We start from the raw sequence: 23,035 nt of genomic DNA on the forward strand, positions 1-23,035 counted from the left end.
ATCCATAGCATGTGGTTTTTCCAAATTATCTCAAAAGTCCATCCACGTTGGTCCAGGCCGTGCTGTGCCTAGAAATGGCCTGTATGCATGAGCTTTTGAGAGGTAAGGATTATATTTTCATGAATTTTATGAGCTGGTTGTTGAGCACAGCCATTAATAGAAAGAAAATTGTATCAACCGTTGGTGAAATTGTATTACAAACAAAGGTGATAAATATTCAGAACTGAGCACTTCAGGCTCTGATGGCCATTTATGTCTGTTGTACCTGGGTGGGTGTGGGGAATGCACACATCTCTGCCTGGTTCATTTTGTGATGATGGCTTGCTATCTTGAAATCAGCCTTCACGGAGATATTTTTTCTATGGAAATCAGCAAATGCTGTTTTCTGGACATTCATTAGTGAAACATTTACCGGTACCCCCCTAAGCCACAGGCAAAGGCTGGAGTCTGGCACAAAATACCACTGTTGTCCTTTTCCAGTGACAACTTAAACACTAATGTCTACAAAATGCAGCCACAGATTTTCCTGAAACTCCTGCATCCCTACTTCTGCCATTTCTGACTTTGTCTATTTCCCACATGTCCAGTAACTAGTGGAGTGTGTGTGCGTGTGTGTGTGTGCGTGTGTGTGTGTGTGTGTGTGGTTGCAGTGAAGGGTCTTGTTAGTTGTGATTGACAGAGCCAATTCCTGCTTAGGAATGGTTTGCTTGAGGACAGACCAATCACTTGATTTGACCAATTGGTGCTCATTCATTACCTTATCACCGTTTACAATTCAATTTCATATATTTACATCTCAGACCCTGTGCTATGGTGGCCCCTGACACGGAGCTGATCTGTGAAATCATGTTGCTGGCTGAAGGGTTTGTGGAGGCACGCTCATTAGCCCGGAAGTTCATTACGTTGTACACACTCTGCAAGGAGCTCCTCTCCAAGCAGGTGAGCCTTGATTTCCGTGACTTTTTCTTGATTTTCACATAACATTACAGCAGCTTTCAAACTGCATGTGCTGGGTCATTTGCCATTCAGAGGACACTTGGACATGAGGAATACTTGTTTTTTTCTATCACGTTTTGGAAATCTATCTTTGACAATTTTCAGAAATTAAATTTTAAGGCGTTTTGGTTCTAATGTTTTGATTGTGCTTAATGGAGCTTTTGTCAATGAATTGTGTGATTTTTCTCTCCACTTTACCAGTGCTGTAATTATAAATGGAATTTTGTGTCGCATCCCACGTGTGGTGAGGATATTATTTTCTAGGGAGAGAGGGCAGCAGTGGCTTGAAGAGTGAGGTAAAGCTGATTCTCGGTAGAAAATCTCAAGGAATGTTGGATTAACGTCCTTCTCATGTGTGGGTGATTCTTTATTTGAAAATAATACTTATTCACTTTTATGGGGTACAGTGCCACTCTTCAACATGTCTATACAGAGTAAGTCTGTGAGACCAGGCACTGGCCTTTGCATGTCCCTGTCCTCCATGTTAGGAGTCTACCAGTGGCTTCCCTGTAATTCTTTTTGTGGTATCTTGTGGTAACCACAGTCACCCACTGTGCTGCAGAGTAGTAGCCCTGTCACCTCAACCTGGCTGTGTGTGTGCCCTATCATCCCATCTCCCCCAATTCCCTTCCTACCAGCCATCCCCACTTCTAATGATCACTATTCTGAGTTCAGAGTGACTCTTTGTTTATAACTTCCATGTACAAGAGGACGTGTTTTCCTGTGTCTCACTTAATGGCCTCCAGTGTGTCAGGATTCCTTTCTTTTTTATGGCTGAGTAATACTCCATTGTGCACATATACCACCATTTCTTTATTCACTCATCCAAGAGTGGATATCAAAGTTGAGTCCATAGCTTAGCTGTTATGAACAGTGCTGCAATGACCATGGGGCTGTGGGTATCTCTTTAACATGTTGATTTCGTTTCCTTCCAATATACTCCTAGAAATGAGATGCTGGGTCATATGGTAGATCTGTTTTTGGTTTATTGATGAACCTCCATACAGTTCTGCATAATGACCGTACTAATTTGCATTCCCACCGATAGTGTGTAAGGGTTTCCATTTTTCCATAGCCTCATCAGCATCCATTATTTTTTCCTCTCCTGATAATAACCATTCTAATTGGAAGATGATACTTCACTGTGGTTCTGATTTGCATTTCCCTGATGGCTAGTGACATGGAATATTCATATATTTGTTGGCCATTTGGATTTCTTCTTTTGAGACATGTTTATTGGATCCTTTGCCCATTTCTTAACCAGATTGAATTTTGTTGCTGCTGGGTTTTTGGAGATTCTTGGATGTTCTGGGTATTAATGCTTTGTGGCATGAATGGTTTGAAAACATTTTCTCCCATTGAGTTGGTTGTCTCTGCTTTGTTGATTGTCTCCTGTGCTTCCCAGCAGCACATCCTGTGTGTCTATTTTTGCTCTTGTTGCTTATGCTTTTGAGGACTTGCACAAAAAATCATTGCTTGTGCTAGGGTTTTGAAACATTTCTCCTATGTTTATTTATAGTAGTTTTATAATTTCGGATCTAACATTAAGGTCTTTGATCTATGTTGAATTGAATTATATATCAGGTGAGAGGTAGGGATCAAGGTTCATTCTTCTGCATATGGTTGTCCAGTTTTCCCAGCACCATTTATTGAAGAGAATATTTCCTACAATACATGATTCTGGCACTTTTGTTTAGTTGGCTGTAAATATGTGGGTTCATTTCAGGGATCTCTATTCTATTGCATTGGTCTGTGCATCTGTTTTTATGCCAGTATCATGCTCTTTTGGCTACAAGCTGGTTCTGTAGTGTCTTGAAATTTTGTGTTGCGATTCCTCCAGCTTTATTTGTTTTGTTTCAGATTACTTTGCCTATTCAGGGGCATTTGTAATTCCATGTGAATTTTAGGATTGTTTTTTCTAGTTCTGTAAAGAATGGCATTGCATAGATTGCATAGAATCCATCAATCACTTTGGGTAGTATGGATGTTTTAATAAAAATAATTCTTCCAATCTATGAACATGGGAAGTCTTTGTGTTCTTCTTTGCTTCATTTCTTTCATCAATGTTTTGTAATTTTCATTGTAGAGGTCTTTCACATTCTAGGTTAAATTTAATCTGGGGTACTTTTTTGGTAGCTGCTGTGAATAAGATTTTCTTATAATCTCTTTCTCAGTGAGTTTATTATTGATGTACAAACAACTTGCTGATTTTTTTCTGTTGATTTGATATCTTGCAACTTTACTAAGTTTATTTATTGATTCTAACAGTCTCGTAGTGGACTCTCTGGTTTCTCTATAAATGGAATCATGTCATTTGCAAAAAGAGAATATTTGACTTCCTCCTTTCCTAGTTGTATCCATCTTATTTCTCTTGCCTCAGTTCTCTGACTCAAACTTCCAATACTGTATTGAATAAGAGCAGTGAGAGTGGACATCCTTGTCTGGGTTAAGATTACAGGGACAATAGCTTTCCCCCTATTTAGTATGATGTCGGCTGTAGTTCTGTCATAAGTCTTTATGATGTTGAAGTGTGAAACTTTCCCTGATTTGCTCAAGGGTTTCTTTTTGTTTCCAATCATGAATGGATAATGAATTTTATCTAAAGCTTTTTCTGCATCTACTGAGATCATCATATAATTTTCAACTTGTAGTCTGTTCGTGTGATGCATTACCTTTATTGATTTGCAAATGTTGAACACCTTGCATCTCACTTCAACATGATGCATGATCTCTTTGGTATTTTTTAGATTAATTTGCTATTTGTTGGGAATTTTTACATCCATGTTCATCAGAGATATTGCTGTATACTTTGATTGTCGTTGTGTCCTTGTCTGGTTTTAGAATCAAGGTAATTCTGGCCTGGCAAAATAAATTTGGAAGATTTCCTTCTCTTTCAGTTTTTTTTTTTATAGTTTGAGAAAAAATGGTATTAGTTCCTCCTTAAAAGTCTTATATGGGGCCTGTGTTGTGGTGTGGTGGGTAAAGCTGATGTCCGCTATGTTGGCATCCCATATGGATGTTGGTTCAGGTCCTGGCTCTTGCACTTCCCATTCCAGATCCCTGCTCATGGCCTGAGGAGAATAGCCGAAGATGGCCCAGGTGCTTGGGCCCCTCTTATCCATGCAAGAGACCTGGAGGAAGCTCCTGGCTTTGGACTGGCCCAGCTCCAAGCATTGTGGCCATCTGGGGAGTGAACCAGCAGATAGAAGATATTCTCTCCATCCCTCCCTCCATCCCTCCCTCCCTCCCTCCCTCTAGCTCTTTCAAATAAATAAGTTTTTTAAAGAAACAGAGTTGGCAGAATTCAGTGGAGAAGACATCTTGTCCTGAGCTTGGGAGACTTTATTACTGATTCAGTCTCATTAATTGTTGTTCACGATTTCAGATGTTCTGTGTCCTTATGGTTCAATTTTGGTAACTGATCCATATACAGAAAGTTACCCATTTCTTCCAGGTTTTCCAATTTGTTGGACTGTAGTTGTTCATAATGGCTCCTGAAGTTTCTAGAGATCCCTTATATTTCTGTGATATCAGTTGTAATATCTCCCTTTTATTTTTGATTTTGAGTCTTCTCTTGTCTTCTTAGTCTAGCTAAAGTTTTGTCTATTTTTTATATTTTCTTTTTTTTAAGATTTATTTATTTGAAAGACAGAGTTTCAGAGAGAGGCAGAGAGAGAAAGAGAGAGAGAGAGAGAGGTCTTCCATCCGCTGGTTCACTCCCCAGATGGCTGCAACAGCCGGAGCTGTGCCCATCCGAAGCCAGGAGCCAGAAGCTTCTTTCGGGTCTCTCACGTGGGTGAAGGGGCCCAAGGAGTTGGGCCGAGTCCTGCTTTCCCAGGCCATAGCAGAAAGCTGGATTGGAAGTGGAGCAGCCGGGACTAGAACCAGCACCCATATGGGATGCCGGCGCTTCAGGCCAGGGCTTTAACCTGCTGCACCACAGTGCCGGCCCCTATTTTTATATTTTCAAAATGCATACTCTGGGCTGGCACCATGGCTCACTTGGTTAATCCTCTGCCTGCGGCGCCGGCATCCCATATGGGTGCCAGGTTCTAGTCCTGGTTGCTCCTCTTCCAGTCCAGCTCTCTGTTGTGGCCTGAGAAAATAGTGGAAGATGGCCCAAGTACTTGGGCCCCTGCACCTGAATAGGAGACCAGGAAGAAGCACCTGGCTCCTGGCTTCGGATCAGCACAGTGCTGCCCATAGCGGCCATTTGGGGAGTGAACCAATGGAGGGAAGACCTTTTTCTCTGTCTCTCTCTCGCTGTCTATAACTCTACCTGTCAAATAATAAAAAAAAAAAAAAAAAAATGCATACTCTGCATTGAGTTGATCTTCTGTATTTTTAGTTTCTACTTCACTTTTTTCTGCTCTGCTCTCTATCATTTATTTGCTCCCTTTAACTTTGGATTGGTTGCTTCTTATTTTTCCAGACCCTTGAGTTACACTGTTATGTTATTTCACACACACACACAGTCACTTCCTGCTATAAAATTCTTCGTGCTGTCCTTGTTCTATCTCATAAGCTTTTGTATGTTCTGTTTTCATTTTCATTTGTTTCAAGGAATTTTTTAAATTTCCTTGTTGATTTTTGCAATATCACATTGTCCATGCAGAAGCATAACACAGGCCTCTCAGTGCACAACTGGAAGAGTGTGTGGATGACTCGAGGTGGGACCATGGATGGAGTCAGGCTCAGAGGAGGAGCAAGGGAGGCAGAGGGAGCCTCGGGCAAATGCTGCAGTTAAGTGCTGCAGGAGGAAGAGAGTCCTTGAGACAGGTGACAGATGCACGGGGACACCCAGGGCCGTGGTTTTCACCATTTCAGTGTGGAGAGGTATTTTGAATCCTTAAAGTATGTGTTTATCAGAACTCTTTAAAAAAATTGATTTATTCATGTATGTATTTGGAAGAGTTCCACAGAGGGATTTGGGGAGAAAAGAGAGATTGATTGATTGATTGATTCCATCTGCTGGTTCACTCTCCCCAGATGACCGCAATGGCCTGGGCTGGGCCAGGCTGAAGCCAGGATCTTCCACATCTCCCATGTGGGTGGCAGAGGCCTCAGCACTTGGGCCATCTTGCACTGCTTTCCCAGGCCATCAACAGGGAACTGGGTCAGAAGTGGAGCAGCTGAGACTAGAACTGGCGTCCATATGGAATGCTGGCATCGGGCTCTGACCTGTTTAACACTCTAACCTGCTACGCCACAGTGCCGACCCCATTCCAGACTCTTTCAGCTTCCAGCTTGTGTTTGTGGAATGAGAATGTTATTCCCTCATAAAATTCTTAAGAACCTGTACCTGTGTTTGGATTGTAGGACCACTACGACTGGGGACTGCGTGCCATTAAATCTGTCTTGGTTGTAGCCGGCTCCCTGAGACGCGCGGATAAAAACAGGCCCGAAGATCAGGTACTGCAGTGCTGATGTGATTTTGCTGAGCGAGTAGCTGCACGGCCTCATGCGGGTGGAAGGGTTTGCCTGGAGGAGGGGGTGGTGTGACCTTGAAAATGCATCGGTCTGGGATGTTTCAAGGGTTGGGATTGCTGATGAACAGTTGTAAGTGTTCTCAAGTACAAAGACAAGAATTCAGGAAGGAAAATGTGATTTTGTAAGTGTTCTAGAAGCAGCAGCCCCCAAAAGTATTTTGACAGCTCTCATCGCATAATTCAGCAGCCGCTGTCTAATTTCCTCTCAGGAATATTCGGGAAATCTGTCCAATCGAGTTGAGATAGAAATCCTGAAAAGCTGGGGAGGACATAACTTGATGGCAGAACGTCTGTCCATCTCATAGGCTGTCGGATGGGTGTGCAGCAGGAAGCGGGGAGGTCAGTGGCCTCTTGGCAAGGAAGTGCCCGGATGCTTCCCCAGAGCTTCAGGGAAAATGTTCCTCTCCCCCTCCTGTGTTTTCCTGGTCACTAAGCAGTAAGCGCAATGGATACACAAGGGCGTACCACAAAGCTCGTGGAAGTCACATCCTCTTCTCACTGCACTTTCATGAACTTTTTGAAGCACTTTGTACATCACTGTGGATACATCAAACATCGTGTGAGAAGTAGAAAATGAATAAATCAATTCTGCAAGTGTCTTTGTTATGTTAAGGAATGTTTATTAAGTTCTTTCTGTTGTGGCTTTGTGTTGCTTCTCCCGGATTTCTCTGTCTCCCTCGCTCACAACTCAGGATCAGAATTTTCACTCATTCGTCTATGGCGACTGATATTGGAAAACACAGCTTTTGTTTTTTCCTAGAAATTAGGTTGATATTTGAGTTACTGCCATTATTTTTAAAAAAGATTTATTTATTATTTATTTATTTATTTATTTATTTATTTCAGAGGCGGAGTTACAGAGAGAGGGAGAAACAGACAGAAAGGTCGTCCATCTGCTGGTTCACTGCCTACATGGCAGCAATGGCCAGAGCTGGGCCAGTCCGGAGCCAGGGGCCAGGAGCTTTTTCTGGGTCTTCCACGCAGGTGCAGGGGCCCAAGCACTTGGCCCATCTTCCACTGCTCTCCCAGGCCATAGCAGAGAGCTGGATCCAAAGTGGAACAGCTGGGACATGAACCTGTGCCCATATGGGATGCCAACACGGCGGGCAGAGGCTTAGCCCCCCTATGCCACAGCTCTGGCCCCCTGCCATTATTTTTTAAAATATTTATATTTATTTGAAAGAGAGACAGATCTTTCATCAGCTGGGTCACTCCCCAAATGCCCACAAAAGATAGGGCTGAGCCACATGAAGTCAGGAGCCCAGAACTCAAATCTGGGTCTCTTACAGGTGTGGCAGGGACCCAGGTACTTGAGCTGGGCCCTCCTGCTGCCTACCTGGGTGCCCATCTGCAGGAAGCTGGCAGCTGAGCTGGTACTGGAGCTCAGACACTGATAGGGAACGCGGACATTGCGAGTAGCACGCTAATCACTACGCTGTTAGGTTTTAGGATTTTAGGGTTTGAGGTAGGGAAGACTTTATTTTAGGGGGGACAGAATGGGGGGAGAGAGTGGGGGTTGTGCCTGCCCCGACTGAGGGCAGGGGTTGGAAGCCAGGCTTTATCTCCTTTAAGCGCAGGCGGAATCCCTTCTTAAGTAGTTGTTGGGGGAGGTGCAGAGCGCCACCTGGAGCACCACCTGGACCCTGATAAGTTATGGGGCGGTGCATGTAGGAAGACTCCATGGTGAAGTTCACAGTGCACTGTCCTAGCAGTTTGGAATGTCCCCAGGCGGGGGGCTTTCCCCAGCAATAAACATTCCACCAGATTCTCTGTGTGCAGGCCTGAGGGTTCAGGCCCCATGGCCTAATAGGTTGTAATATACGCCAGATGGTCACCGCTGGTCTTCCTTCTGTTGGTTCACCCCCAAATGGCCACCAGGGCCGGCACGCTGCACAGATCTGAAGCCAGGAGCCAGGTGCTTCTCCTGGTCTCCCATGCGGGTGCAGGGCCCAAACACTTGGGCCATCCTCCACTGCCCTCCTGGGCCATAGCAGAGAGCTGGACTGGAAGAGGAGCAACCGGGACAGAATTGGCACCCCAACCGGGACTAGAACCCGGGGTACCAGGGCCGCAGGTGGTGGATTAGCCTAGTGAGCCACGGCGCCGGCGGGATTACTGCTTTTCAAAGCCAAAAGCCTCTCTGATTTTCAGCCGCTGCAGAACAAGACCCGCATTAGGGATGTGCAAGACTTCTGAGAGTCTCGGGGTACTTTGAATGAAATGATCGCCTGGGCTTGGCTGATTCATATCCTTGACCTGAGGATTAAGGAGACGAGGGCCTCAGAGCCTTTCTGAGAATCAGAAGAGATCGTGGTTGGAACGGAAGAGGCCTCGTGGCCTTGCCCCTTGTGTAATCTGTGCCTTCTCATCCGATGTGTTAACTTGGAAGAGCTGGCCTGCCTCTAGCTAGAACGCCATCCTACTGAGAACACTACAATATTTCATGCTTTGGGTATGAGCAGCAAAAATGGCATCTTCAGCTACGTAGGCAGTAGTCAGACTCTGTCTTGCTCTGCTGATAGTGTTTTCTGTTCCCCTTCCTAGGTACTCATGCGAGCATTAAGGGACTTCAATATGCCTAAGATAGTGACAGACGACATCCCGGTGTTTCTGGGCCTGGTCAGTGACCTGTTTCCAGCCCTGGATGTTTCCCGGAGGAGGAAACCACACCTGGAGCAGAAGATCCGGCAGTCCACCCTGGAGCTCCGCCTGCAGCCCGAGGAGAGCTTCATCCTCAAAGTACAAACAGCTGTGGCTTTGCATGGTGGCCCCTGGGATTTGCAGGGACATTACCGATTAAGTGGTCTTTTTTTTAAGATTTTTTAAAATTTATTTTGACAAATAGAGTTATAGACAGAGAAAAGTCTTCTTTTCATTGGTCCACTCCCCAAATGGCTGCTATGGATGGCACCATGCTGATCCCGAAGCCAGGAGCCAGGTGCTTCCTCCTGGTCTCCCATGCAGGTGCAGGGGCCCAAGCACTTGGGCCATCCTCTACTGCCTTCCCTGGCCACAGCAGAGAGCTGGACTGGAAGAGGAACAACCAGGACTAGAACCCAGCACCCATATGGGATGCTGGTGCCGCAGGCGGAGGATTAAGCAAGTGAGCCAAGGCACCAGGCCCCAATTAAGTGGTCTTAATCCCCACATTAACTCAGGTTGCACTGACCTTAATATGATATATACTTTGAGGCTTGTCAGTACGGTGTTCTGAACTCAATAAAAGTAAGGAAGCATTTCAGTAGTCCCCATCCAGTGGTAGGGGACAACATGGATCTGATTACGTCTTGGTGTTAAACATAAGCCCACTTCCAGTGAGTTCACAGAACCTCTTGGTGACCTGCACTCAAGTTGATCTTGTTCTGCCTTCCTTCCATTTTAGAGAAAAGTGCAAATACAGATATTAGTGCACACTTCTAATGGGGCAAGAAAGTCGAGCTGTTTGAGAATGACTGACATATTCCATGACTTCTCAATGGCTTGGGCATATGCATGCTCAGTTTTGGGTTTGGTGGATTTACAGACTAAAACAGATGTGTAATGTCCATGCTGCTTATTTTTATTTTTTCATAGGTTCAGTTCTAGGAATATAATGATAATCCCTTTTTCCCTCTCTCCCTCCCTTAACCTTTCTTTTTATTTTTTAAGATATATTTATTTATTTGAAAGGCAGAGTTAGGCAGAGGCATAGTGAGAGAAAGAGAGATCTTCCATCCACTGGTTTACTCCTCAAATGGTTGCAACAGCTAGGTCTGGGCCAGGCTAAAGCCAGGAGCTTCTTCCAGGTCTCCCACATGGGTGCAAGGGCCCAATCACTTGGGCTATCTTCCTCTGCCTTCCCAGGCACATTAGCAGGGAGCAGGATCAGAAGTGGAGCAGCCAGGACTTGAACCAGCATCCATATGGGATGCCAGCTGCAGGGAGCAGCTTTACCTGCAATGCCACAGCACTGGCCTCTCTTTCTTTGTTTTTGAAATAACATTTTTTTAAATTTGCATTACAGTGAAGGACTTCATATTCTACTAAATAAAGAGTCAACCAGTAAAAAGTGAAAAGACTCTAGTTTAATGGGCATATGGGCAAGGGCAGTAAATGATAACCAAATGGAAAGATGACCATTCTACCCATAATCAATGACTTTTAAAATAATGACAGATCATTGAAACCATAGAAGTGTAGTGTTCTTAGCCGTGTAAATAGTTGTGGATGATGATTTTCATGTACTGTTTTTGTTCAAAACCTTATGGAGAGTCACCGACTTTGTAAGGAACCTCAGCCATTGACCGACAGAACATAATGTCATGGTTTTTACTTCTTATTCCTCTGTTCTACGTGGGAGATCCAGGAGACACTCTTTAAGAAGACTTCAAAAAGCCCATGGAAAATGGAAGTAGAAGATTAGGGAGTTTTTTTGGTGCACAAAAATTGAAATCCTTGTACATGTTTTGCATAACACACATTTGCATGAACTCTCTATAGTACTCTCTTGCTTTGCACTCTTGGTCTATTTGAACTCTCCCTGGTCGTCCCATTGTCAGAGGGGGCTGGCTTGGTGTCTCAGCATAGGAGAACTACGCCACAATGGGTGGGTTGTCTTCTTATCATCAGCTCATTCCAAGAAACAGTGACTGTCTGTTTGTCGTGCAGGTTCTCCAGCTCGAGGAGCTGTTGACGGTGCGACACTCTGTCTTTGTGGTTGGAAACGCAGGCACAGGAAAGAGCAAGGTATGGTCTTTGCCAGATGCCCACAATAACCAGGGCTGGGCCAGGCTGACACTGGGAGCCAGGAACTCCATCCAGGTTTCCCACGTGGGTGGCAGGGGTGCAACTGATTGTGTTGTCAACTACTACTTCTCAGAGAGCCCGGAAGCAGGAAGTTAGGATTAGGGTGTGGCTCCAGGCTCTGTGATACTGAACGTGTGTGCCCCAGTCAGCATCTTAACCTCTAGGGCTCCTGCTGGCCTTGACCTGGTTTCACTGCTGCCTTAAAGAGTTCCCTTTTGCTGATGCCACCATCATTTCTGGCTATAATCTGAGATTCCAATAGTGCTTTTTTGATCCACTGACGCTACTGAGCTTTATATTGGGAAGTGGGAGAGAGAAATAGAACATTGCATCCACACAGGAAAAGTAATGTAAGGTGAAGGTTGGGCTTTCCACATGGGACACTTGGCATTGTCTTCGTGCGGTTGGTTGTCTGCCATCCTACTCTGTGCACCTTTTGAATCATATAATTCCACCAGGACAATTTTGTCAAAGACACTGTGGGGTAAGTCAGCAGCGTGGGGGATTTGATTGGCTCAACCCACATTTACCAAACCACTTTCTCATCGGTTCCAAGTCATCCTGGGTTTTCCTCCTCGTGTCATTAAGAAAAACAAACCCAAATATTTTCCTCCAGTGCACCCTCAGAAATATAACCCTCCGTGGGACTTTTCCAACACTTGAAAAAGAGGTGGCCCAAACCGCATCTTTGAGGCGCCCATTATGTGCTGTGCTAGGTGCTTTGTGTGTGATTGGCTCTGGGGGATGATGCTATGCCATGGGTGTTATTATCCTCATTTTTAGTTCACTGCTGGGTTTTGTTGGGTCTCACTGACAGTCCTGGCAGCACACTTATTTTCTTGGTTGGCAGACAGCGCATGCTGAGCTGCGTGTATTTGAATTTACGACGCTTGGGTATAAACATATTTGGTAGCCAGTGACTAAAAATAATTTGGATAGGCGTATGAGATTTTAGAGCATGGATGTACAAAGAACTGGACAGCATTTAGCCCAAAACCCAAAGTGGGACAATTGTCAAGAGGAGCTCTGAGTGGAGATTTTCTAGTGAAAAATATAATAATTGAAATATTAAAGTAGATAACTGATAGACCTGTAATTATTTTGTTAGAGTAAGTTTCGGATGTGGGCCATGGTTCAAGGAAGGGTAAAATTAAATTCTATAATTTCCAGTAGATTAATGGTTTCTAAAAATATAAGCTTAATATTCTGAAGGCATTTAATTTCTTTCATCTAGTCTTCACCTAGTCTGTTCTTTCCACCATGTATTTAAGCTGATAGAACTGGAGCACTGAGGTCAGGACCATGGTATTTAGCAATGTCTTCTCCCAGAGTACTTGGCAGTTGTTTATCAGTTCTTCAAACCCCCCGTGAGAAGGTCAAGGTGGTAAATGTCTGAAAATTCCTGAGTTTCGGAAAAGGAAAAGCAGGAGTTGGGGCAGATGTTTGAGTGAAGGTATCTGTTGCTTAAACAGACACCAAACCCCTCTTCAGGGCATCGTCACCCATCAGGCTTCAGGACCTCAGGAACTGGCATAGGGCTTTGCATTCTTAGTGCCAGAGACATTCTGGATTTGGTAACTCTTGGTGGAGGGGCCGGACTGGTGCATTATGGGATGGTGAGCAGCATCCATGGCCATCACCCACCGGATGCCCAGGGTCTTGTGCACCCCGAGTTGGCACAACCACCTGCTGCGATCCTCTGCCCTGGGTCTCGATGCACATCCAGCCCAGCATCCTTGCCATTACCGGAGCCCTTGTTGGAAACGCAAATAACCAGGCCCACCCCAAACCTACCAAATTAGGAACTCTGCGATTGGCCCAGCTATCTAGTTTGTTGTTGTTTATCTGTTTGTTTCCAGCTGTCCATTTTAAGTGTCTCCTGGAATGGGCTAAATTTTGAGAAAAATCATCTAAATAATGGAGGCAGGGTGATTTTTATAGACATGAGCACAAATGCTTATTTCCACAGGGTCCTTCATCTTCACACATGTTTAATCATCTCATGTGATACAAAAGTGACTTTGTTTAGTTTCGGTGGTTCAAAGACTGGGATGGACTGATTGTCCCCCTAGGGATTTGTGGAAGTAAAGTTTCCAAGATGGTTTTTGAAATGCACATGTAAGGGCCTTAAAAAAGTTCATGGATACATGGACTTAAAAGCTAAGTTTATTTTGGTGCAAAAAAAAAGAACACATATTCTTTAATAATAGGCATTTCCACTGAGCTTTTTGGAAGGGGAATAAAGATTTATTTATTTTATTTGAAAGGCAGAGTTGCAGAGAGGCAGAGGAAGGAGAGAGGGAGAGAGAGAGAGAGAGAGAGGTCATCCATCAGCTGGTTCACTCCCCAGTTAGTCGCAATGGCCAGAGCTGTGCTGATCCAAAGCCAGGAGCTTCTGCTGGGTCTCCCACATGGGTGTAGGTGCCCAAGGATTTGGGCCATCTTCCACTGCTTTCCCAGGTCACAGCAGAGAGCTAGGTTGGAAGTGCAGCAGCCAGGTCTTGAACTGGTGCCCATATGGGATGCTGGCACCTCAGTTGGTAGCTTTACAGTCCCAGTCCTCCACAGATTTCAAAATCTGGGCTTCAAAGCAAACTTAGCTTTGCGTTTCACTTGTCCATAAACTTTTTGAAGTTCCCTTGTATGTGCATTTTTTTTTTTCCATTCTCAACCTTCATGGTCACAGAATGTTTTACATATAGAATGGACAAGGCAAACCCTTTGGAAGTCTTTTTATTTTCTAGTGGGCTCACATTTATAGGGACGTTCTTGGCTCTTTCCTGCCTCCCCTCAGATCCTGAGAACACTGAACCGCACGTACGTGAACTTGGAGCAGAAGCCCGTCTGGAATGACTTAAACCCCAAAGCCGTGACAACCGATGAACTCTTTGGTTTCATCCATCCGGCCACCCGGGAATGGAAAGACGGCAAGTGCTTCTTTGCCCTCTGAAAGTACTAGCAGTGACTCTTTCAGTCATGTCTCAGTACAAGCCAGCGTGTGTCGTCATCTCAGATTTATGGCTTATGTTCACTTCTAACATTCAATTAAAACTAGAATTGGGGAAGGACCTGACTGGTATGCCACAGAGCTGTGTATTCTGTATCGGTTATGTCAGGGCTCTGCCTCAACCTGGAGGAAAGTCGACGTAAATGCCTCAAGCGATATCCGTGACGTGCCTGACACATGACACTGATGGAGGTCTGGGCAAGAATTATTGCAGGGACAGAATGCTTCTGCCCCTGAGAGAACTGGCAGACCAGCAGATCCCTTAAGATCTGCTGTGACTCCCTAGTTTCACCAATGCCCTAACCTTGGCTTTAGCTCTGAGCCTCTTTTCTTTTCCCACCCTATATCGGACCTCACAGCAGATCCCAAGGACTTTACCTTCAAAACCGACACTGAGTTGCAATACTTCTCATGTGAGTACCACCTTAGTCCACACCACTCACCTGCTGCCTGTAGCATTACAGCGCTCCCCTCCCACTGTCTCCCTCTGCCTCCGTAGAGCAAACCAAGGGCTCACTTCACAGTGGTAGTGCTCTGCCTTGGCTTCCGGTCAGCCTCAGCATCCAGCCGCTCCCCCCCCACCCCCCCACCCATCTCACCATCTCTGATTTCATTTCCTGCCCTCTGAGCATCGCTTCCTGTAACCCATTCATCCCGGCAGCCTTGCCAAGCCTCTTCCCATCACAGGGCTGTGGCACCTGCTGTTCCTGCCACTGGCTGCATTGCTCTGGGCGTCCACTTGGCTTGTTCCTTTCCGTCATTTAACTGTCCGGTCCGACGTTACACTGGAGAAGAAACATTTCATCAGTCAGCATCCTCCTGTCTTAGGTGTGCTCTTCCCTTGGGCTGCGGGACACTTTTTACTCTCTTAGCCCAGCTTCCGTCTATGAAGACCGGTGACTGAGAGAGAACAGTATGTGTTAATGGCGACTATCACTGGAAGCTGTTCCCAGCAGGCATCACGAGCAAAGGCTGTTGGTTTCTCCATGAATCATGGTGGAAGCTGCTGCTATGAGAAACCACCACTTCTGTTTCTGCACCAAAGACTTCACAGAGGAAACACCCGCATACATGCACTGCGATAGTTCCACTCAGCATGGTGTTCGATGCTTGAGGTTGAAAGATCGGTAGCTATGAAACACGTTATTATGTTAACACACAATACTGCGACACATCTTCGTGACAGCAAGGCATGCATCTGGTTAAGTAATGATAATGTAATATCATGCCAGCGATCTTCTCAGAGAGATATTGTATTTCGGAGTGGTTTTGCTTTAGTTATGCCCCCTTGGATGTCACAGAAAAATGGAAGGAGGTGAAATAAACTAACACGTGTTCCAACATAGATCTACTGACTGCACATGCATACAAAAGGCCGCGGCCTTCATTGGGTGTGAGTTTGTGGTTTTATGCATGCTGCCTCTATAAACCCCCACCAGCAAGGTCCCGTGCTTTCTGCTTGGCGCCGGAGGAAGCTCAGTTGTGGCGGTTAAGATTCCTGCCCCGGGGCGGTGAGCCTCGCCCACATTGGTAAATGATAGAGCTGAATTTGGAGCCTCTGTGACATCCAGAAGGCGTTATTACCCCCAAGAAGGAGACAGAAAATTGCTTTTTATTTAATTCATGAGAGAGCACCCAGCAGACATCATAGATACTGTTTAGAACTAAAGAGCACTCAGCTCTACCGTATCTTAGGGTGGCTTATTCTTATTTTCTAGGTCTCTTCTCATCCGTTCTCCGAGAACAAGCAAATCTTATGCACGATGGACCTAAGTGGATCGTCTTGGATGGAGACATTGACCCCATGTGGATTGAATCCCTGAACACCGTCATGGATGATAACAAGGTAAGACTTCAGAGCTGAACCTTGAACGTCTTGATGTACTAGGAGTCCCATCCACTTGCCGATGGCAATGCTAGTGTTCATTCATTAACCTGGTACTGTTTATGTAAGTGTTATCCCTATTTTGATAAACCACATTATCCTAGTAATACTCTTAATGTAATTATTAAAGAATTAAGGGAATAAATCCCGTTAAGACCACCCTCAATGAAAGGTAGACACATATCTAAGAATTTAGCATATGCATCTTCTCGTTTCTTAGAGCTAGGTGTACATTATTATATCTTATGTCATCTTCGATCAAGTGTGGAATACTTTGACAATAAAACAATGAGCTTGTGCCATAGGATAACTGCTGAAATTCAGATGTTGATGCTAACAGGTTCATATGGCCACAGATGGTGTCTAAATGCTTTGCTGAGCTTTTTTGCCATGGTTGGCCTACGTTATCAGTGAAAACGCAAGATGATGGTAAAGGTGTGTGAAATACCACCGAGGCCGCCACACGGGGTCTCTTGTTGGGATTAGGAGAGACAAATCGGTAACTATCATTACTCCAGGCCAGAATTAGTAACCACAAGAAGTGCCTTGTGTTCTGAACCAGGAAGTGGTTCATCAGAAAGCCTGCGTCTGCAGTCAGTATGTTTGCACGAGTTTCTGTAGGAGAGTTGGTAAATGGGGTATTTCAGATTCTAAAGAAAATCTTCAGTTTTCAGGCCTTTCCCATGTAATCAACCCTGAGAAGAAATGTCTTGAATTTTGTTTCTTTATCCTTATCACAGTTATTTAAAGGCGGGCATTCAGGGGTCCATTTGTTCTTTTTTTAATTTTAATTAAGCATCTTTATGGCAGTCATTGTACCTGTCTATGGGCACATGGTGACATTTCAGTACTTGTACATGAGGAGTCCGTTTTGACAAGTGTATTCCTCTATGGTCAGTCAGGTTCTCAGAGGTGAACTTGAGTCTTTGTTCGGACTGTCTCCCATCCGAGACCGTGAGATCGTGGTGCCTGGCTCTGGGGGCAGGGACAGGGACAGTCCTGCTTGTTGCCAGCGTGAAGGAGAAGACTTGCTCTTCCTCCTGGTAACGATGCCAGTTCAGCTCTGGTCACTGCCCGGCTGCTCCTTCCAGGTGCTGACCCTGGCCAGCAACGAGCGAGTGGCCCTCGCGCCATCCATGAGGCTTCTCTTTGAGATCCACCACCTCCGGATGGCGACCCCAGCAACCGTCTCCAGAGCTGGTATCCTATACGTGAACCCACAGGATCTGGGGTGGAGTCCGTGAGTATCTGCCTTGTGCTTCCCCTCTCTAGGTCTTTTTGTTTATTCCAGTCCGGTACCATGTTAGCCATTTTTAAGTGTGCCATCCACACTGTTGGACAGCCATCATCATGACATCCATCTCCAGAACTTTCTTCCACTTTCCAAATGGAAACTCTGGTCATTAAATAATAATTCTCCATTCCTCCCATTCCTCCTCCCCCCCCACCCCCCACCCCTCCTTCATCTCCTTTCTGTCTCTGTGGAGTTGACTCTGTGGAGGCCTTGGAATCCTCCAGGGTTTGTCCTGTTGTGATGGGTGTGCGTCACTTAGCACAATCACAGTTTGTTTGGCAGAATCTCCTTCCTTTTCACAGATGAATAATATTCCGTAGGGAGTGTCCGCCACATGTTGTTTATCTCTTCATCTATCGAGGGCACTTGGTTGCTTCCATCTTTGGGCTCTTTTGAGCAATGCGTCTGTGAAGTTGGGAATACAAATTGCTCTTTGAGTATGTTTTCAGGTCTCTGGGGCACCCATCTGGAAGTGGAATTTCTGGATTACATGTCAATTATATTTTTAAAAAATTCCTTTTTGAGGAAGTGCCTAACTGTTTTCCATAATGGCTGCACTGTTTTTTCATTATCGCCAACAGCACACAAGGGTCCCAGGCCCTCCAGTCTCACCAGCACTCACATCTTCGAGATTTCTTTTTGTTCATAGCAGCCATGTTAATGCACATGAAGAGGTGTTATCCCATGGTGCTTTTTCTTTGTATTTCTCTAATGATTACCGATGCGCATCTTCTCACGCACTTACTGGTCATTTGTATCATCTCTGAGAAAATTGTCTACAGGAGCCCCTTACCCATTTGTTAATCAGATTTTTTTTGGTGAATATTTCTTCTAATCTCAGCTTAAAGAAGCTAAATACTTGGGGTGGGCATTGTGGCACAACAGTTAAGCTGCTGCTTGGGTCACCTGCCACCCCATATTAGAGTGCCTGGCTTGGAGTCCTGGCTCTGCCTCCTACGTCGGTGCCCACTGGGAGGCACTCCTGCAGCGAAGCGGAGCCGTTGGATTTGCCCTTTTTGAGCAGAGAGCTCTTGCTTCTTGGGCGTCAGCTCTTTGCCCCAGCTCAGATGCCCACTGTGCCCTGAGGAGCTTCTCCAGGCTGGGACGAGCTGAAGGACTCTCGTCTCTTGTCCCTGGCTTGTCCCTGCAGAGCGCATAGCCGCACCAGGGCTCCAGTGCAGGTGGCAGTGTTTTCTCCAGGGGTCCCCTCACCCTTGCAGGCTGTGGACTGATTTGTGAAGCTCTCAGCCCCCAGGGTCTGCGCTGAATCCCCTCACATGGAGATTTGTGCTAATAAATGCCCAGTCCACAGTCCCTACCACAGGACAAACTTTGATCCCACACATCAAAACTCACAGGTTGGCTGCGGAGACGCCCATTTGTATTCCTAACAGAGTTCAGCAGCTCAGTCTTCACCATTTGATTTGACTTTTCTGGAGGTTTTTATTTTATCTAAGACTAGGTGGTAGGTTTTAATTTTCTTGTGTGGGATCCAGGACCCCTGTAAGCCATTTTCTAAAATAATGGGTATCGTCTCTAAAGGATATTTCTATTTTTACCTCCAATTGGCAGAATAATAAGACACACACACACAGACACATATACACACACACAAAAAAAATGACTGTTTCCAGTTAAGGAGGTATTTTTTCACTCTGGTTGTTCTGGGAGTAGAGAACCTTTCTTCTGCCAAGGGCCACTTGGATATTTATAACATCATTCCTGGGCCACACAAAATCGTCAACTTGAAAATGAACCTGCTATAGATTTATTGAACTTCAGGTCCCGCCTCTGGTTGCCTTGGCAGGGCCAAGTGAGTCCCAGGCCTCAAGGACTGTACGGTCCCCACCCCTGCTACCTTACTTTAATGTCACAATGTTGTTAACATGAGAGCATCACAGATATAGCAACTTGATATTCGGTTACCTTCTGGGATCAGTGTAATTATTAGCCCAATTTACCAATCAAATATCTTAGGTCTCAGTTTTCTCCCACTTTTAATTTTATAGTATCCAAAATTATAGACAAGTTGAAAAGGAAAAGCCATCTATAGCCATGGATCTTGTTCCCACAGTCACCGGCTGTTTCTGTTCTACTCTGTTTACGTTGTCTGTGGCTGGACACAGAGACACACATTATCAGGCATAGAAGCATGTTTTCTTTCACTAATTTTCAATGAAATATTAGAAAGGAAATTGGAGACACTAAGACTCTTCACACCTAAGCACTTCACCATTTATCTCCTGAGAACTAGAATGTTCTGTCATGTGATCACAACAGGATTAACACACCTAAGAAATATATCCTTTGGGCCAGTGCCACGGCTCATTTGGTTAATCTTCCGCATGAGGTGCCAGTATCCCATATAGGTGCCGGGTTCTAGTCCTGGTTGCTCCTCTTCCAATCCAGCTCTCTGCTGTGGCCCAGGAGGGCAGTGGAGGATGACCCAAGTGCTTGGGCCCTGCACCCGCATGGGAGACTGAGAGGAGGCTCCTGGCTTCAGATTGGCGCAGTTCTGGCCATAGCGGCCATTTGGGGAGTGAACCAACAGAAAGAAGACCTTTGTCTCTGTCTCTCTCTCACTGTCAATAACTATACCTGTCAAATAAATAAATAAGAAATATATCCTTAATTATTGTTTATTTGAGAGAGACAGAGACAGGCGGAGAGAGTGCCCATCTGCTGGGTCACTCCCCAATTGCCCACAACAGCTGAGGGCTGCCCAGGCCAGTGCTGGGAGCTGGGAGCTCCTAAGTAGTTGACAGAGACCCAATTATTTGAGCCATCCCTGAAGCTGGAGCCAGGAATTGAATTTAGGTATCCAATGTGCATTGTGAGCATCTTTAACCAGTAGACTAAATACCCACTTTAAAATTTATTCCCCAAATGGCTGCAATGGACAGAGCTGGACCAGTGCAAAGCCCGGAGCCAGGAGTTTCTTCCAGGTCTCCCTCGTGGGTGCTGAAGCCCAAGCACTTGGGCCATCTTCTACTGCTTTCCCAGCACATCAGCACAGGGCTGGATCGGAAGTGGAGCAGCTGGGACTCACGCCCATATGGGATGCCAGCACGGCAGACAACAGCTTTACCCACTGCACCACAGTGCCAGCCTCATTGTCTCTTGAATTTACTCTTTTCAGGTCTATTTCTATTCTGAACTGTAAGCGTTTGGAGGTGCTGTCTACATGAGGTTTTAAACTGTCCCTATTCGCCACGTAGACATTTCTACTCCCCATGCGGTGGGATGTGGCTGAGCCCTACTAGAGGTCGGGAGCTGGCTTTGTGCTCTGGGCAGAATCACAGCTCCTGCATTTCCTGCTTAGGCTGCGCTTTGCTTCCTTATGGAGCAAGCCCCACCTGCCTGTGGAGGGGAGTTGTGCAGGAGGGGAGTTGTGCAAGAGCATCGTCTGCCTGCAGGCCTGGCCGATGCTCTCCGAGCCCCTGGCTGCTGCTCGCAGGTCTCCCAGAAGCAGCTGTTACCTGTCCACTAAGGCAAAGCCACTTTCCCTTCCTGGGGGCTGTCCTTGAAGCTACTGCTTGTACTTTTCAGTGCAGTGTCTTCTGCTCCCCCAACCCCTCTGGTCCGAGCCTCTGCGGGATGCTTTGCCTCTAGGAAATGCACAGAAACGTAGAGCCAGGACCACCAAGTCTGTGCTAGCCAGTCACCTGCAATGAGAATTTGTTCCACATCAGGTGTTCATCTCAACACTTTATACATGCAAACCTGCTTTATACAAGCAACCCTGGCAAATCTGTAGCGACATCTCCATTTATAAAGGAGAAAACTGAGGCGCAGAAATGTTAGGTAACTTGCCCAAGCTAGCACAGTTTTTTGTTTTCTTTAATGATGGAACTGGGACTTTCAGACTTTAGATTCCCATCTCCCCGAGAATCCCCCTGCCTCACCCCCACCATAAGCTCTGGGCTGAAGATTGCATTTCTGACGGCCAATGTGCAGGCAGATCAGTAGCTGAGGCACAGGTTTGGTCCCCATGCCTTTGTCCCAGCCCCTGAGACCTGCCTTCTGTTGTCCACTGGAGCCCACTGCCTCTTCCACCTTGGAGACTCGCTGTGGAGCTACTCCCAGGTCGCTGGACTTCTATTGCAAGCTGCTCCTCTGGGGGTGGAAACAGTTTTGCCAATTGACATCTTCTCAATCTAGCCATGATGTAATGTAGTTGACCAATAAAACCCCACCCTGAAGCTTTGGGAAAGCCAGTGGGACCCCTTCTGTAAGGCCATTATCCTGCACATATTTCTTTGGACATTCAAAATGTGAGCTCTAACGTGCTCAAAGTGAGGTAGAAGGACTGGCATTGGCAGAGCAGTCAGGATGCCCACTGAGACACACATGCTGCACATCAGAGGGTTCCAGGCCATGCCCCAACTCCGGACTCCAGCTTCCTGCAAACGTGGGGTGATGGAGGGTAGTGGGGATGGCTCCAATAGCTGCATCTCTGCCACCCATGGGAGAAACCCAATGAAGTTCCCAGCTTCTGGCTCTGGCCTGGCTCAGATATCTGCTGCAGATATTTGAAAAGTGAACCAGTGGATAGCAGCTCTCTGTCAGCCAATATTAATAATAATAATAATAATAATAATAATAGGTAGAGCTAATTGATCTGTGGTTACATTGCTTCTTTGCTATTTGCCAGACACTTCCTACATCATGAGAACTTTCTGAGTGATTATTTTTCATTTACCATCATATAGTTTCACCCCAGAGATGACTATGGATGCTGCTGGGCCTGGCTCTTGTTGTGCTCACAATGAGATACTCATTGTCAACTTGACCCCATTCTGTGAGCTTCAGAATGTACATGCGTATGTATCCAGGCCCAAGGTCCCATTTCGGGACGGCTCACTGGAGGCGTACCATCAGCTGTCAGCTTGGGGTCACCTGCAGTCCAGTGGAGAAGGCAGCCTTTGGAAAGAGCCCTCTGGAATGTTCACCTTTTTATTTGTAACTGCTTTCTCATTACTGAATAAGTGATGTCAACACTCATCAAGACAGATCCCAAGTTGTTTTCATCCATACAGTCTCCGCCATGGAAATAGCTCCGTGCTCTGGAAATGACACAGCGGCACTGCCTTCTAAATGTTCCGTAATGGCCTATTTATGCTCTGTTATGTTGGCCTTCTAAGTGCTAGTAGGAGTCTCTTTTACATTCTTTTCATTAAGGTAAAAAATGGCCATTCAAGCAAGTTTCTAAAGGGCCATTTACAAATATTTGCCAATGCAAGCAATAGAATGAACTCACTCCGGAATCTGGTGCCTGAAGCATTTGTGCTCTGTGGAAGGGAAAAGATTTGACCTGGGGAAATTCTGCTTTTCCAGCCCCGAGCATGCAACAGAAGTTTTTCTGGGTTCCTTTCTAGGTACGTGGCCAGTTGGATGCAACAGAAGTTTTTCTGGGTTCCTTTCTAGGTACGTGGCCAGTTGGATAGACCAAAGACGACATCGATCCGAGAAGGCCAATTTGAGTATTCTGTTTGATAAATACGTTCCCGCGTGCCTGGATAAGCTGAGAACAAGCTTTAAAACCGTCACCTCCATTCCAGAGAATAGCCTGGTGCAGG

At 45.8% G+C, this 23,035-nt stretch overlaps 1 protein-coding gene across 1 annotated transcript in view; it reads left to right on the top strand.

Annotated features, from left to right (window-relative positions):
* Window positions 1–23,035, top strand: part of DNAH11 (dynein axonemal heavy chain 11) — a 367,765-nt gene that overhangs the window by 160,608 nt on the left and 184,122 nt on the right. The window contains 8 exon segments of the mRNA XM_062178539.1: window positions 801–939; window positions 6,316–6,408; window positions 9,030–9,224; window positions 11,133–11,210; window positions 14,065–14,197; window positions 15,996–16,123; window positions 17,254–17,402; window positions 22,884–23,034. Coding sequence (XP_062034523.1) covers window positions 801–939; window positions 6,316–6,408; window positions 9,030–9,224; window positions 11,133–11,210; window positions 14,065–14,197; window positions 15,996–16,123; window positions 17,254–17,402; window positions 22,884–23,034 — 1,066 coding nt within the window.

This window comes from Lepus europaeus, chromosome 20 (genome assembly GCF_033115175.1).
Source record: "Lepus europaeus isolate LE1 chromosome 20, mLepTim1.pri, whole genome shotgun sequence".
NCBI lineage: Eukaryota > Metazoa > Chordata > Mammalia > Lagomorpha > Leporidae > Lepus > Lepus europaeus.